This window comes from Pteropus medius, unplaced genomic scaffold (genome assembly GCF_902729225.1).
Source record: "Pteropus medius unplaced genomic scaffold, Ma_sr-lr_union100, whole genome shotgun sequence".
NCBI classification, from domain to species: domain Eukaryota; kingdom Metazoa; phylum Chordata; class Mammalia; order Chiroptera; family Pteropodidae; genus Pteropus; species Pteropus medius.
In genome coordinates this window covers 29,120,812-29,135,368 of record NW_024340696.1, presented here as the reverse complement: position 1 = coordinate 29,135,368, position 14,557 = coordinate 29,120,812, and the positions used below count along the sequence as shown (strand labels likewise).

At 40.4% G+C, this 14,557-nt stretch overlaps 1 protein-coding gene across 2 annotated transcripts in view; it reads left to right on the top strand.

Annotated features, from left to right (window-relative positions):
* The window catches only part of TRAF3IP2 (TRAF3 interacting protein 2), a 38,844-nt gene that overhangs the window by 17,592 nt on the left and 6,695 nt on the right, over positions 1-14,557 (top strand). Inside the window, exons 3-6 of one of the 2 annotated variants that reach the window (XM_039870485.1) lie at positions 4,197-4,383; positions 7,397-7,575; positions 9,492-9,580; positions 13,511-13,579. In XM_039870485.1, the coding sequence (XP_039726419.1) occupies positions 4,197-4,383; positions 7,397-7,575; positions 9,492-9,580; positions 13,511-13,579 (524 nt within the window). Of the gene's footprint in view, positions 1-4,196; positions 4,390-7,396; positions 7,576-9,491; positions 9,581-13,510; positions 13,580-14,557 lie in introns of both variants that reach the window. The other variant, XM_039870477.1, reaches the window with a different exon arrangement.

Sequence of the window (14,557 nt, the reverse complement as noted above, 5' to 3'; positions counted from 1 at the left end):
GAATAAACTCTCTTGATGGAATTTTAGGCACCGGGGACAAGTCAGTGGGGGAGATATTTTGGGGCAGTAATTCTTAAGTCTCCCATGTAGGTGGCTGCTGATTTGCACGCCTCTCCTCACACACTAACGAGTGTGGGTTTGTGTTTCAAAACAGACACCCACAGACACACAGATTTTTCTCTCTTTCTCTGTTTATTTTGAACTACTTAAGGGAAGAGTATTCTATTTATCTCTGTTCACCAAGTGTCTAGCCCTCAAAGTTCAATAAATATTTTTTGAATGAATAAAAAGAACTCTATTCCCTACTTCCTGGGGAAAGGAGTGATCTCTAATCATGAGTACAACCTTTGTGATACCAAGCCTGGGAAAGGCCATGTGTAGTTGTCGTATGGGAGAGGATGAAATGGAGGGAGGTCTATGGATTTGGAAACAGAATTTATCCATTTATTTATCAACTTATTCAACAAATATTTGCCTAATTCTATGCTAGTCACTGGGTATACAGTAGTAAATACAACACATGTTCTTGTCTTCATGGAATTCGCAGTCTACTAGGGAGACAGATAAGTGGAAATCAGCAAAGAAAACAACAAAGTATAAGTGCTCTAAAGGAAATAACCAGGTTTTATAACAGATGTTAATAGACGGGATGGCCAGAGGAGGCCTTTTTTGAGGAGGATACATTTGAGCTGAAACCCAAAGGATGAGAGGGTCAAGGAAGCAAGGAGCTTGGTATAGTTAAGGTACCAAAAGCAAGCCAGTTGGGCTGGAGCAGGGTGAGCAGGGGGAAAATGATATGCTAGAAGATCGTGGTAAGGCATTTGGATTTTATTCTGAGTTAAACTTCTTTAGGAAAACAGAAAATTGAATTCTGTAGTCTTGAATAAAGAACTTAGAATTGTACTTGGTATGTAGCAGGTGCTCAATAAATGTTAGCCATTATTATATATATAGTTTTCAGCTAAATTAGAAAGCCTCAGTCAGATTAGTAGAAACGTAAGCAATGAAGTGATATTCATTTACCTGATAAGTATAGTTTTTATTTAGCAACTTTTCTACACAACCAGCCTAATTCCAGACAAAAGCAATCAAATTCTACTTACAAAAGGGAAAGCTTATGTTTGTTTGAGCCTCTGATAGTCAATATTTCTTTGTATTAAACAATCAAAGGATAATACAGAGGACTATATCGTCATTACCCTAATAGTAAAAATAGATGAGGTGGATCATTTCTTGTGCTCACATAAACCAGTGTAAGTTTTTACCACAGGTGGCCATTGCAGAAACGAAAGTTACAGCTAATCAAACACTTTAGCCCACATGCCTTGGTGATTTTAATGATAAGATTTGTTGCTATGAGACAAAAACATGTTGTGCGGGAAATAATCTGTTAGAAATCATATGACCTTGATTCCAAGGCTTTTGATTAACAGCACTAACATCCACTTTCTGGAAAAGAAACAAAACCTATGATTAGAATTCGATAGTTCTTTTAAAGCAAATAAAACATTATTAGCTTCTTATTAACGAATATAGGAAGCAAAAAATAGCTTCAAACATTAAAAATGTTCAAGGCCACTAGCAAATTTCTCCTCTTTTACCTTAGCTTTCTTCCTACTTTCAGAGGGAGACACTGGGTCAAAAACAAACAAACAAACAAACATAAAACAATGGACAGTGGATGAGAGGTAGTCTAGAAGACCCAAGACCTAGCAAGCAGATCGTGCAGTCCTAAATGGTTTCTCTTTCTTTGTGTGTGTGGAGTTGCCTTTGTAACTATTCAGTCTTCATTCATTTATTAAGCATCCACTGGTGCCAGCACTGTGCTTGGAGACATGATGGTAAACAGACACGGTACATGCTTTCACAGAGTTTAGATGCTAGAAGGGAAGGCAGCCAAAAAGTTGACAAGTAAGAGTTATGCTTACACAAACAGATGATAAGCACTGTGAAGAAAATAAAATGGTGGCGGGAAGATGGGATATGGCAACTGGGTCAAGGTGTGGGGCTCTTTGCACAGGTGCTATCTGAGCTGATTTTTGTATGACAAGAAGTTGATCTGTAAAGATATAAAGCAAAATCATTCTGGGCAGAGAAGTTGGCAAACTCAGCATCCCAGAGGTGGGGACAAGCTTAGGGCGTTCAAGATGAAGAAAGATAGCCAGGGTAGCTGGGGCTTGCTGAGTACATCAGAGCATCGTAGAAGATGAGATCAAGATCAAGGGACCTGATTATGCATGGTGGATTTTAACTGCAATAGGAGATCTCTGGTTCTGAAAATGGTCCACTCATGCAAGACTCATCTAAAAGCAGGGCTGGCCATTCCCGGTGACCTGATGGCAGCGGCACTTTTTGCCCTTTTCTAGCTGGAGTGAAGGAGCAGCAGTAGTGACATGACCTATTGGCCTAAAACTCCAACTGGCAATCTGGGCCCCTTGAAATAATGCCCCAGGAAGACTGTAAAAGCAAAACCTGTGTGGCGTATCCTGTCCTAGACCAGAGAGGCTTCTGTGGTCCTGTCTCCCCATTCTTAGAGATGCCCTCCAAATCATAGCCTCCTTTATCAGCCAAGGGGCTGGGATAGGCCCAGACAGATCCTTGTATCCTCCTCCCCTTCCTTAAGTCCCTAATATTGTAACCAGGCATAAGCCATAATAAGGCAAGAGTTATAGTCAGGGCCAGGAGACAACCTGGGTTGGAGGGGAATGCTCACTTTTGCCAGAGGAAGCATGACGGGAAGGACCTGGCTGGTGCCACAGGTCAAAGCAGACAATAGATTGAATCCAGGGAAACTGACCATGCTTGAGAGACTGGCTTGGGCCATTTCCAGGGGTACCTAGCTAAGTTTCCTGGGTCCAAACAGTGGGGACCTAGAGGCAGCCACACTAGTGAACATGCACATTGTTTGTCTCCTGTTCTGTATTGGAAGCCATCATTCCCCTGAATGTTCCCCTGAAAACTTCAGTGGCTTGCGACTATTTATCAAAGTAAGAATACAATTCTTAGCCACATTCTTACCCTCTACATTCTGGTTCCCACCTACCTTATTTGTTACTTTCTTGCTTCCTTATGAATTTTATTTCGCTTTATACCCCTGCATGTATCCTACCTACAGTGGGAAAATTCGATTATCACTTTTATAATCAGAAAAAGAATAAAGACCAATAAATATATTTTTTTGAAAAATAAGGTTCCTTCTTACCCTAACTAGCTATGCCTCCTGGATCCTCCAACTTCTTACTTGAGCCAAGGTGGCTCATCAGGAGGCACTCACGGTTCATTTTGCAGGGTTATCCACTTGGTCCCCTCCAGTCCCATCAGAGTCTGGGCCCACCCCTAAAGTATATCCCCGCTTCTCAGGTTTCCCACACTTGAACCCCTTGGGCCTCCCTCAGAGCCTTCCTCTCTCACCCTTACTGGGTTCCCTGCATCCCTCCTCTGACCTTCAGTGCTCTTCTCTCACCTGGTCATACAGGCTGTCCTTCCCTTGGGACTTGGCTGCTCTTGGGCTTGGCTAGAACCAACTTTTTTCTAACTTGCACATTCACATAAGTCACTGCCAGCTCTGGCTGCCTTCTGAGCCCTGACCCCTTCTAACTGCCTTGGCCCAAAGTGCACATAGGCTTTAGCAAGAGAGGACCAAGAAAGTTAGGTGGTGTTGCCAACTGGTTGGTTACTTCCCAGAGGTATAAGCCAAGTTTTATTTCATTTATTTCTTCTTCAGAGAAAGTGGTGTGCATGTGTGTACATGTGGTGTGTGTATGTCCACTTGGGGGAAGGAAAGGAAAGAGTAGTGACTCCATATCTGTCATGGGGACATCCTACCCTTGGGTTCTAGAAACTTGAGGAATTATGGTAGGAATGACGGTGTGCGAAAGGTTCTTCGTGGTTGGATTATCCTAAATATCTTATTAAAAATAAGGACCAGTGTGGAGCTTTGCACTTTCCAATTAGGACTCCAAACTCGATTTCACAGATGTTTTTATTTAGGAAAAGAGAAAAACAATGACTCGATTTAATGAAAAATATCAAGTAAACGATAGTACGCAAATGTGGCAAGCATCACGGAGGAGGCAACTGATATCTGGTACCCTCAGTTGGTACCAAGACACAAATTTGCACTGAGCTTACCTCTCCATTCACATGAAGGTGCTAAGGTCAATCTTCCCTGTTCTCTTTATTGTTTTCACTTACAGATGGCCATGACTACCCTCGAGCAGCCTACCAGCAAGTGATCCAGCCAGCTCTGCCTGGACAGCCCCTACCTGGAGCCAGTGTGAGGGGCCCACACCCTGTGCAGAAGGTCGTCCTGAATTATCCCAGTCCCTGGGACCAAGAAGAGAGGCCTGCACAAAGAGACTATTCCTCCCCAGGGCTCCAGAGGTATCAGTAAGTACGACAGGCCAACTTGCAGACGGTTTTAACATAAAAAAGCATGATGCCAATGTAATCAAGATGTATCAAAACTTTCTATTGGTATACTACCCAGGTTAGTGGTCAGGACACACAGTGGAATGCCCCTTGTAGACTTTTCAGGTCAGGAGGAAATGGAAGCTGGTTGAACAAGGATCTCTTTGCCAGACATATAAAGCCTCTGATGACTAGTCAAAATTCTCATGGAGGAAAAGCTCTGAAGATGCTAAGTCACACTCTCTTTTTTTCTTTTATTTTCAGATCACCAGGCCTTTTAGTCCATGAAATAGATTCTTATTTTTACTATGACCAACTTCTACCTCTAGGGAGTTCTTTTTTTATATTCTTCATTTCTGTAGCTGTTTAAATCCATTTCTTACTTTGGAATTTTAAACTCAATTAGTAGCCAATAATTAGTTTAAATAACCTGTTATTTTCTTTGTAACAAAAGCATTCACACATGTTCAATGCCATTATTGCTATACTTCTTCCAGAAAAATATTTTTTTTTACTTCAGTTGTCTAACCCTTTAATCATTTTTCTCTCACTATTATCTTGTTTTCTGTGACTCATTCTTCAAGTTTTCCTTTTCTCTTGATTTATGTATCTAAAAAATTATAGGAAAAACTCATGTAAATGGAGCTTCCTAATTGATGAAAAAATTAGAAAGAGAGTAGATGAAATGCCTGCTCTGCTCAAGCACGACTTTTATATACCACTCAAAGTAAAATTATATTTGTTATGAGAAGAGAATGAGATAGGAAGGTCTTATTAAAGCAGATTTTTCAGAAATATAGACATTAGTAATTAGCTAAAAAAGTTTATTAAAAGAAAAAAGCCCACCCTAATTACAATGACAAATAAGGTAAGGTAAATGCCTGCTTTCCCCTTTACTCGAAAGCCCACAAGCCCTCAGATCTTTTTTCCAAATAGGTCTCTTATTTAAAAAAAAAAAAAAAAAATTGCATGGAGTTTAAATAACAAATTAAGTAAAATGTGATTTTACAACTGGATGAGTACTCTTGCAGGAGAAATATCTATAATTCCAAGAAAACAAAATTTTCTTGGAATTAAGCATCGTAAAATTTAAGCACCTTTACGAAACATGTTTGGTATTGAATAGGGGAGACAACAGTAACTTTTAAAATAAACATTTATTTTGAAATAATTTTAGATTTAAAAGAGAATTGCAACTATAGCACAGAGTAATTGCTTTTGTAACATCAATTTAAGCCTGCTATGGTCTCCTTGGATTTATCTTATCACTTTAGGATAATGAAAAATAAGTTCAGGTAATGAAACTAATTCTCCTCTTCCTGATAATTTCAAAGAGAGCCTTAATGCAGAAAGTTTACTCTGTCATTAATCTTCATGATACTGATATTGTTTTTATATGGAAGTTTTTGAATATTATCAAAGCCTTACCATTTCTTTATCAAATGAACAATTGTCTTTTATAACAACTAAGCAGCTTTGAGTATAAAGAGATTTAATGTTAAGAGGATATAGAATTGGATCCCTTTTAGATGAAAGCATATTTTACAGGAATTTTTCTATATGTTAATAAAAATATAAAATAAAAATAACTTCCTCAAATATTCACATTTTAGAAATATTTTATAGTTGGGATTCTGTGTAATATTATTTAAAATCCTATTACATAAGACTTTCAGAATTTCTGATTACTCTTTTGGGCAAAACTAGGACAGTATAGGGAACAATCTGGAATAACTTGGAATATACATATAGATTTTTATAATCAAAACATTTTTTAAAATTTAAAATATAAAATAATCTCAAACACACAACCAATAGCAAACATCCATGTCTACTACCTAGGTTTTTTAAATGTTCACATAGTGCCACATTTGCTTCAGAGTTTTTTTTTTTAAGAAATACAACATTACAGACACAGTTTTAATCCCCTTATCAGATAGGATTCAATTACAGAAAACAGAAACAACTCTAGTTATTTTAAGCAGAAGGAATTTAACTTGGGAACTGAGTACTTATAAAATTGTTGGAGGCTGGAGGGTTTCTAGGAATGATTTCAGAGCAACACCACAGAACAGTACATCGAAGAGGCTGCTTCCTCTGTCACGGTCAGAGAGGCAGAGGATCAGAACCCCAGCGGAACTCTCCATTATAGACCATGCTACCATAGTACAATCCAGAATCAGGTAACTGCCAGCTCTGCAGCTATTCTATGCCTGCTAGATCTCCACTGGCCAAAAATGGATGCTCTGACCTTGACACTGCATAGCTGGTAACGGGACACTGGGATGCTTCCCAAGGAACTCAACACCTCATGATGACACTTACCAACAGAAACCATGGAAGTGGCAGAAGCCTGGCTTCCATTTCCTTCTGCCTTCCAAATGTCACATGAGTGCATCTGATCGTTCTTCTCAGCAGAATGTTCACAAGAATACTAAAACAATAATAAAGATTCCATACAACCATGTGGTAGAAATTTTCTTAAAGGGTCTTCAAAATCAGATTTCCATTCATATATTAACAACATAAATACTTTTAAACCTATATGGCCTTTTTTACGTTCTGATACATAATTAAATGTTATCTATCAGGAGCTAAAAATCCTGTCTTGTTTTCTGAATGCCTACAACACCAACCTCATGTGTCACCCATTATACTGTGTTTTATTGGTGACCTTATCTGCCTTGTGCGTGAGATAAGTCAGTCCAATTAGACAGTCCTTGAATTGAGAAAGCACATCTTGCTTACCTCTTTTGACCCCTAGCATAGGCCCTTGCATATGGCAGTTGGCTGAAATGCTTATTGACTGAAACACTGTGGAGTTGCCCTTGTCCCTCTGGCTCAGAAAAGAAACGTTAGCAGAGGAGGGGAGTAGCTCACCGGTACTTCCCATAGCTCTTAAAGCCTTTCTGTTTCTCAAGATGTGCCTTTGTTAAAAAAAAAAAAAAAAAAATGAACATTTTATTGTAAATGTATTATTTTCCAGGGACCAGCTATATAACCAGCCACCTAAGAGAGCTGGAGCTCCTGAGGGGTCCTTGGAGTGTCCTGCAGAGTTGAGACCACAGGGTCCCCAGGCTCCATTCCCAGCTGCTGTCCCTAGACCCCCTAGTAACCCTCCAGCCAGAGGAACTCTGAAAACAAGCAATTTGCCAGAAGAACTGCGTGAGTTGTTTACAATTTTTTTTTCTTTTCCTTCTTCTTGTCCGGTCTTATACTTTGAGAGTACTTCATGATTATGCATCCATAACCTTGGATATTTATCATAAACACAGTGAAATAAAATTTCCCTTTTTTGCCTTTTGCTAAAAAAAGTGACCAGCATTTCATATGAATGTTTTCAGTGATTCTGACACTACTAACAATACTCACAAAGTGCTTACCACTAGATTTTCTTAAACATCCACTCCAACAAATAACCCCAATTCTTTTTCCCTCTTCTAAATGATGCTCTTGAGTGGACTTGTCCCTGGGCAAATTGATTGGATGTCCATGTGGTATTGGCCAGGGACCTAGTGTCTCACCATAAATTAGTGGCAGCCATCAAGAACGAGGTCATTTCCTGTAGGAATGAGCAATCTTGCTGGGAAAAATCAGTGTCACAATCTCCGTACTGACTTAGAACCAGATGCAACTAAGCCTTTTATTTAAAGAAACATTCGACTAAGTGTCAGGTGATGATTCTTTTTCCACATTTTGCAGCCAGAAACAAAAATGCTGAAATATCACCAAAATGTTCTCATATTAAGGTCAGTCAGGGTAGTAAGTCCCAGAAATCTTAAGAAAACAGCCACTACTTGTAAAATTGTTATATTCTGTTGTGCTTGCTAGAGAAGCTCAGGTAATTCTAAAAAGTCCTGTCCAAATCCGGGTACTTCTTTGAACCAAACTTGAAAATTAAGCCCTTTGCATTTGCTAATTTCTATTGAGGATCTGTCTGTTAAGTCATTTAGGACTCAAAATATTTCTATTACAATGATCCATTGTTTTTCATTCATAAAAATGTGTTAATCTTCTTAAAATCTTACACATTTTAATTTTGAGCATTTCTGAAGAATGGGTACTACTCTGCAAAGGATATAGTTCTTGCGTCAGTTTTTAGATCACATTTATCTTACCATAATCTATAAAGGGAGTCCTAAATTTCTTACATAGGAACTGGTTGAATATAAGGGGTCGAGGAAAAAAAATTAATTGAGTGCCATCAATATGCCTGGCTGCTTAAATGAGCCAATTGGACACTTTGAAAGGTGTGTTTGAAAAAACAAGAGCCTACGCATAGAGGAATACATATAGACTCATTTTCTCTCCAACTCCCATTTCTTCTCCATCCTCTGCCCCAGGGGCTTTCTGAGATTTAGGGGGTCCATTCCAGACTGAATCCAACTCACAAAGATTATTCATCTATCACATTAACGTGCTAGCCAGATAATTTCCCCAAGACTTAAGCCTGAGAAAATACTAGTTCTCAGGCTGACTGGGTCAAGTGTGGACACAATATAGTCTGTTGTTGTTCTAGGCTGACCTAGGGAGGAGCGAGGGGTCAGTGTCGCTGAGCCACCCAGAGGCAGCATCTCTTTCAAGCTGCAAGAGTTCAGGACAGCAGAGAGCATCATGAGATCAAAAGAGGACACTGTGGGGTGACCCCCTAGCCAGACTCAGCTTCTTGGCCTGCTATGAGAGTATTCCTTAGGCACAGTGCCAAGTGTCTCTAAGAAACCACGTGGTGGCCCTATCTTAAGGACCCACAGGTTCTGGGTGAAAGATGTTTTGTTAAGGCATCATGTGGTTTTTCAAAAGACCTCCTCAGCTTGTCTCAGCCTGCCAGCGCTCTTCCCTGTGCCTCATCTTCCCATGCACCCTGAGCAGTGTGCACGCCCTTAGACAGGCCCCCGGCTCTTTTGGGCCTCCTAAGGACTGTAATCCACGCTGCTGCAGGCATAAGCACTTAGACCAACCCCCATGCGGGAGGTTTCTCTCTATTGTTCTAGAGAAACAAAAGACATTGCATACAAGTGTTGGTCAGAATGTAATTATTATTATTTGACTAGTTTCTAATAAATGTGAAAAATCTCTCTTAGGGAAGGTCTTTATCACTTATTCTATGGACACAGCCATGGAGGTGGTGAAATTCGTGAACTTTTTGTTGGTAAATGGCTTCCAAACCGCAGTAAGTATTTTATCCAAAGTGAAGACCAAACACTTAAAGTGAGTAGAAGGAGAAGAAAAGCAAAAGGAGAAAAGTATGAGTAACCGTTGATGTTTTAAACTATATTATTTGACGTATGTGATTGCGAACTAAATGCTTATAAATTTAGGTAATTATCTTCTAGAATTTAAACAATACAGTCTCCAACATGTTTTTCCTAAATACTTTTTAAATGACTCCTCAGTGCCTCTGTACAGCCAGGAGGGCGTTTACGCCAACCACATACTCAGCTGGCCTCCGGCCTGGAGGAAACGCCAGCCTCTTGCTGTACTTTGTACTTTTGCCCTTTTTCACCAATCATGCCTACTTTGGTTGTGCTTCCTGTGATGCAGGAGGCTGCAGGCTTCACCAGCCACCTGTTTATTTTACAAGTTTCTTTTTTTGGGCACTGGGCTGCGAGGTTTGAAGCGGAATCCCCGCAGCCTGGGTCCCCCAGAGAGCACAGCTGCCATTCCACACCGTGATGCGGCAGTCACGCTTCTGGACAGAGACTGCAGGGCCAGGTTCTCGGTTGGTCTAGGGGAGGTAGACAGCCTGGCCCTGCAGTTCACCATGATCTTGGCCCAAGGAATCTCAAGAAGCGCACACTCCTCAAATCGCCCTGCAGTGCTTTGCAACAGCACAGCTTAAAGCCATGTAAGTTTTTCTTTAGGATAAATAAAATTCCACAGGAGCCTACTTAAAGAACTGGCTTTCCTCAAACACTGAGGCTTCCTCTGGGTATTTAGTGACAGTGAGTGACAAAAAATTAAGGGAAATATCTGTGAATACGAATGTCAAAGGATAAAGAAGGAATACCTAGTAACTAAATGTCAATTTTAAAGGCTATTTAACATTATTTAGCAGGAGTTTTTACTTGAATTTTTTCTTTATTTTATAATTTTTTTTAAATGAGACTGTCTAAAAGTTTTTAAAAGCATACAATTTATTCACGGCAACAGTTCAATTTCTTATTTCTGGAATAAAAAAGCACTGTGGTAACCATGACATAAAATCAAATTACAGGATATAGGCCAACATTTCAGAAAAGACCTTCTTTAGGTCCTTTCCAAATAAGCATACAGATTGCCCTTGGAGAAGAGGACAGATTTTTGTGACCTTCACACTCAGGGGCTGCTTAGAAAGAATTTAAATCTCTCCTTGACCCTTATCACTGTGAAGACTTGTGGAAAAATCACAGAGTCCAGTCCCGACAGCTAAGTTACCAGATTGATACATTAAGATCCCCTTCGTGGAGAAAAAAACTTAATTGGTAACTTAAGGAGAGTTTAAAAAAGGTATTATTTTCAAAGCCCTAGGTAAGTTTTAGGGAATTCACAGGGATTGTGTAATATCCTGGGACAAGCAATAAAGCAGGGAGTTGTTAGCACCCCTGGGTCTAAAGAGGCAAGGGACCAGTGGTTACTGCCACCTGAAGAGGGTGGTTACATTGGTTTGCTAGGCTGCCATAAAGTACCACAGGCAGGGGAGCTTAAACAGAAATGTATTTCTTCACAGTTCTAGAGGCTAGAAGTTCAAGATCAAGGTTTTGGCAGGATTGATTTCATTCTGAAGCTTCTTCCTTTGCTTGTAAATGACCGTATTCTCCCCCAGCCTTCACCTGGTCTTTTCTCTGTGTGTCCTAATCTCCATTTATAAGGATACCAGTCGTATTAGATCAGGGTCCACTCATATGACCATGTTTACCTTAATTACCTCGTTAAAGATAATTACCTCTATCTCCAAATACAGTCACATTCTGAGGAACTGGGGGTTAAGACTTCAATATATAAATTTTAGGGGACACAATTTGGCCCATAACAGTAGCCACGTGGAGAAGTTAGCCTGACAGAAGCTGTGGACTTTGTCAGAGATCTGGAGAGACAAACGGAAGATATCCAGCATATTGTGATTCCCAGAATGTTCACCTCAGCAGCAGGGAATAATTTAGATGGTGGAATAATAATAATAATAATAATAGTAATAATAACAACAACAACAGCAGCAGCAATAACCATTTATCGAGTACTTACATCATGCCTGGCATTATGACATGCCTTTTCCGTGTTAACTCATTTTAATCCTCACAACCACCCTAGGAAGTAGGTTTACTAACCACGTATCACAAATAAAGATAGTAAGACTTAGAGAGTTTTAGTAACATTTCCAAATTCATGCAAGTGGGAAGTGCAGAAGCCAATCATAGAACCAAGAATAGAGCTAAGCTGTCTGTCTCTTCTCAGCCCCAACATTATAGTGCTTCTGTCTTGTATTATACGAATGAATTACTGACACAGTCACAGAGAGCTACAAAAGCTTTCTCGAGGTTATTTAATGTAGTCATTGGCCATCAGACATTTTAAAGTAAGAAATGGTCATCCAAACCAAAAGGAATGCCATTCTATTTTTTATGTTTCATTAGTGAAAAAACATATTCCAAACTTGTATTATGTACTGTATGTATTTGACAGTTTAGTGTAATGAAGTACAATCTAGTTCCATAGGAAGGTCAGAACTAAGTTGAAGAGATAAGGCAGACATAAATGAGACATTTAGTAAATGAAAGAACATTATAATAATGTGTCAATTGTCCAGAACCACCAGTGGTCACAATAGGGTAGAGCAGCAGTCCCCAACCTTTATGGCACCAGGGACTGGTGCTCCTATGAGAATCTATTGCCTGATGATCTGAGGTGGAGCTGAGGCGGTTATGCTAGCGCTGGGGAGCGGCTGCAAGTACAGATGAAGCTTAGCTCCCTGGCCCGCTGCTCACCTCCTGCTGTGTGGCCCGATTCGTTACCTGTCTGTGACCCAGGGGGTTGGGGACCTCTGGAGTAGAGTTTGGTAAGGTAAGGAAGAGGAAGTCAATGTGTAGGGAGAATTCAGAGAGCAGTGGGACCAGCACTCTGCTTTTTGGGTGCAGTGCAGGGACACCAGAGTGGAGAGTAAAGTAGGCAGAGCATATGCGGAAAAGAGAGGCAAAGCTGGATCAGAGGTGGTATGGGAAGCTTGCTGAACGCCTGGGACGTGATCAGCCCTAAAAAGCAAAGTGACATTTAGGACAACTGATCTGGGAGCAGTGCGACTGAATCAAATAACCCCTCCTCAAAGACACTCTCCCCAAGTCACCCATTCCAATATAAAATCCCCCTTCCAATCAAGAGCACCTTTACACACACATTATTTTCTGGCTACAGGACAAGCCTGAGCCCAAGAAAGAAAGGCCTTCTTATCTGATTTTCTGTAAAACATAAAATATCTGGCTTTTCTCCCCTTCCAATACTCATTCAAAGACTTGATCATTCAAGGCCTAAGAGTCTTACTTCTTGACTTTCATCATAAACCTTTTCCCCACCATCTCGGTAATTATTTTTGTGACAGTTCCTTGGATTTGCTCCAAGTTTCATACAATTCTTTTTAAACATATAGATTGTAACTGGACATAATACCATAATAATGGCCTGGTTAATGCAAGTAAAGCACCATAATTGTATCTCAATACTTACACACCATGCCTCCATTAAAATGTTCCAGAATCACGTTTGCCTTTCAAATTATAGATATTTATTTATTTATTGTATATTGCTGGCTTGCATCCAACTTGGTGGTCTCTCAGATTTTTAAAACATAACTATTGTGTAGGCAAAGATATATTTTGATGCATACCACCATATTCTCATTATGGATATTAAATATTTAAATGCCTACTAATATTGAAATAGGGAACATTTTAAGAAAATTGTACTTTGTTTTTTAGACTTACATGCATCTCCCTGAAAAAAGCACTAATAACTTCTTCAGTTTTAAATGTATGCAGTCTCTTGTGTTTTCTCGTGCTTTGCATCTAGAGAAAGCTTCTCATTAAATGTCACCTCCCGCATCTTTTTTTTTTTTTTTTTTTTTTTTTGGTAGATTGACATATTTGAGGATAGAATCCGAGGCATTGATATCATTAAGTGGATGGAACGCTACCTTAGAGATGTAAGTACATTCCAAAATTCTGAGTTTACTTTCTGGTGAAAAAGACAATGAGCTTGTGAAGTTATTTTATGAAAGAAGCACTGGTATACCCACCAAGTCCAAAGCTGAGAAAGTCCCAACAAAGCCTCCCTTGTTGGCAGCCGTGCAAAGACTTGGAAAGGAAGGATGGGGTCGCCCTCCTAGACATGCGCAGGCAGGAAGTAAACGGTCAAACCAGACACAGGTGGTTGATAACAATCAGAGCAAACAATTTTTGGACCAGAATAGGAAAGGAGGAAATGAAGGCAGGAGTGGGGAGCGAGCGGCAGAATTCAATTTAATCTGCGGCCACCCCAAGTGTTTTGTAGGATTGGGCTGAAGAGCTTTCCCGGGTACTTTGTGCTTTAACAAGATAGAAATTGATTGCTGCCAGCGTGTCCATGTCGGTGCTTCAGCTGCTTCTTTTGGAGGGAGCAGTGGGAGACAGAGTCTCAGCAGGCTGGGGTTTTGTGGCTTTTCCTTTTGTCTGCAGCCTGATGTTTGCTTTGTGCTGAAGGGTCTGGTCCTCCTGACTGCGCTAACACATACATACCACAAGCGGGGCAGTCAGGAGTGCAGTAACTGGCAGCTTAGATCCAGCTGTGGTAGGGAGGGGGTATTTCATCGTTGGTGTTGCAGAGCCTTTTTGCCACGATACAGAATCACTTAGTGATTCAGGCTTTCATTAGACGTTTATTAGTGATGGTTGTGGAAAATGGTGGGCAAAACTGCATCCATTTAAGAGAGCTCCTCTCGCAGCCATTTGCTCTGTGCGTTAGAAGGGAGCCGGGGAGGGAGACAGAGGAAAAGGGGAGACAGGAGTCTGCCCAAGTGGGAGCCAGTGCCTCTCACTTTCCACGGAGAATGAGCCCAGCCCTCCACCCTCGAGCGTGTCAGAGAATGCTTTTACGGTCCTGCTGGCCAGGTTCCAGCCTGCCATCACCAAATGGACCACACTTC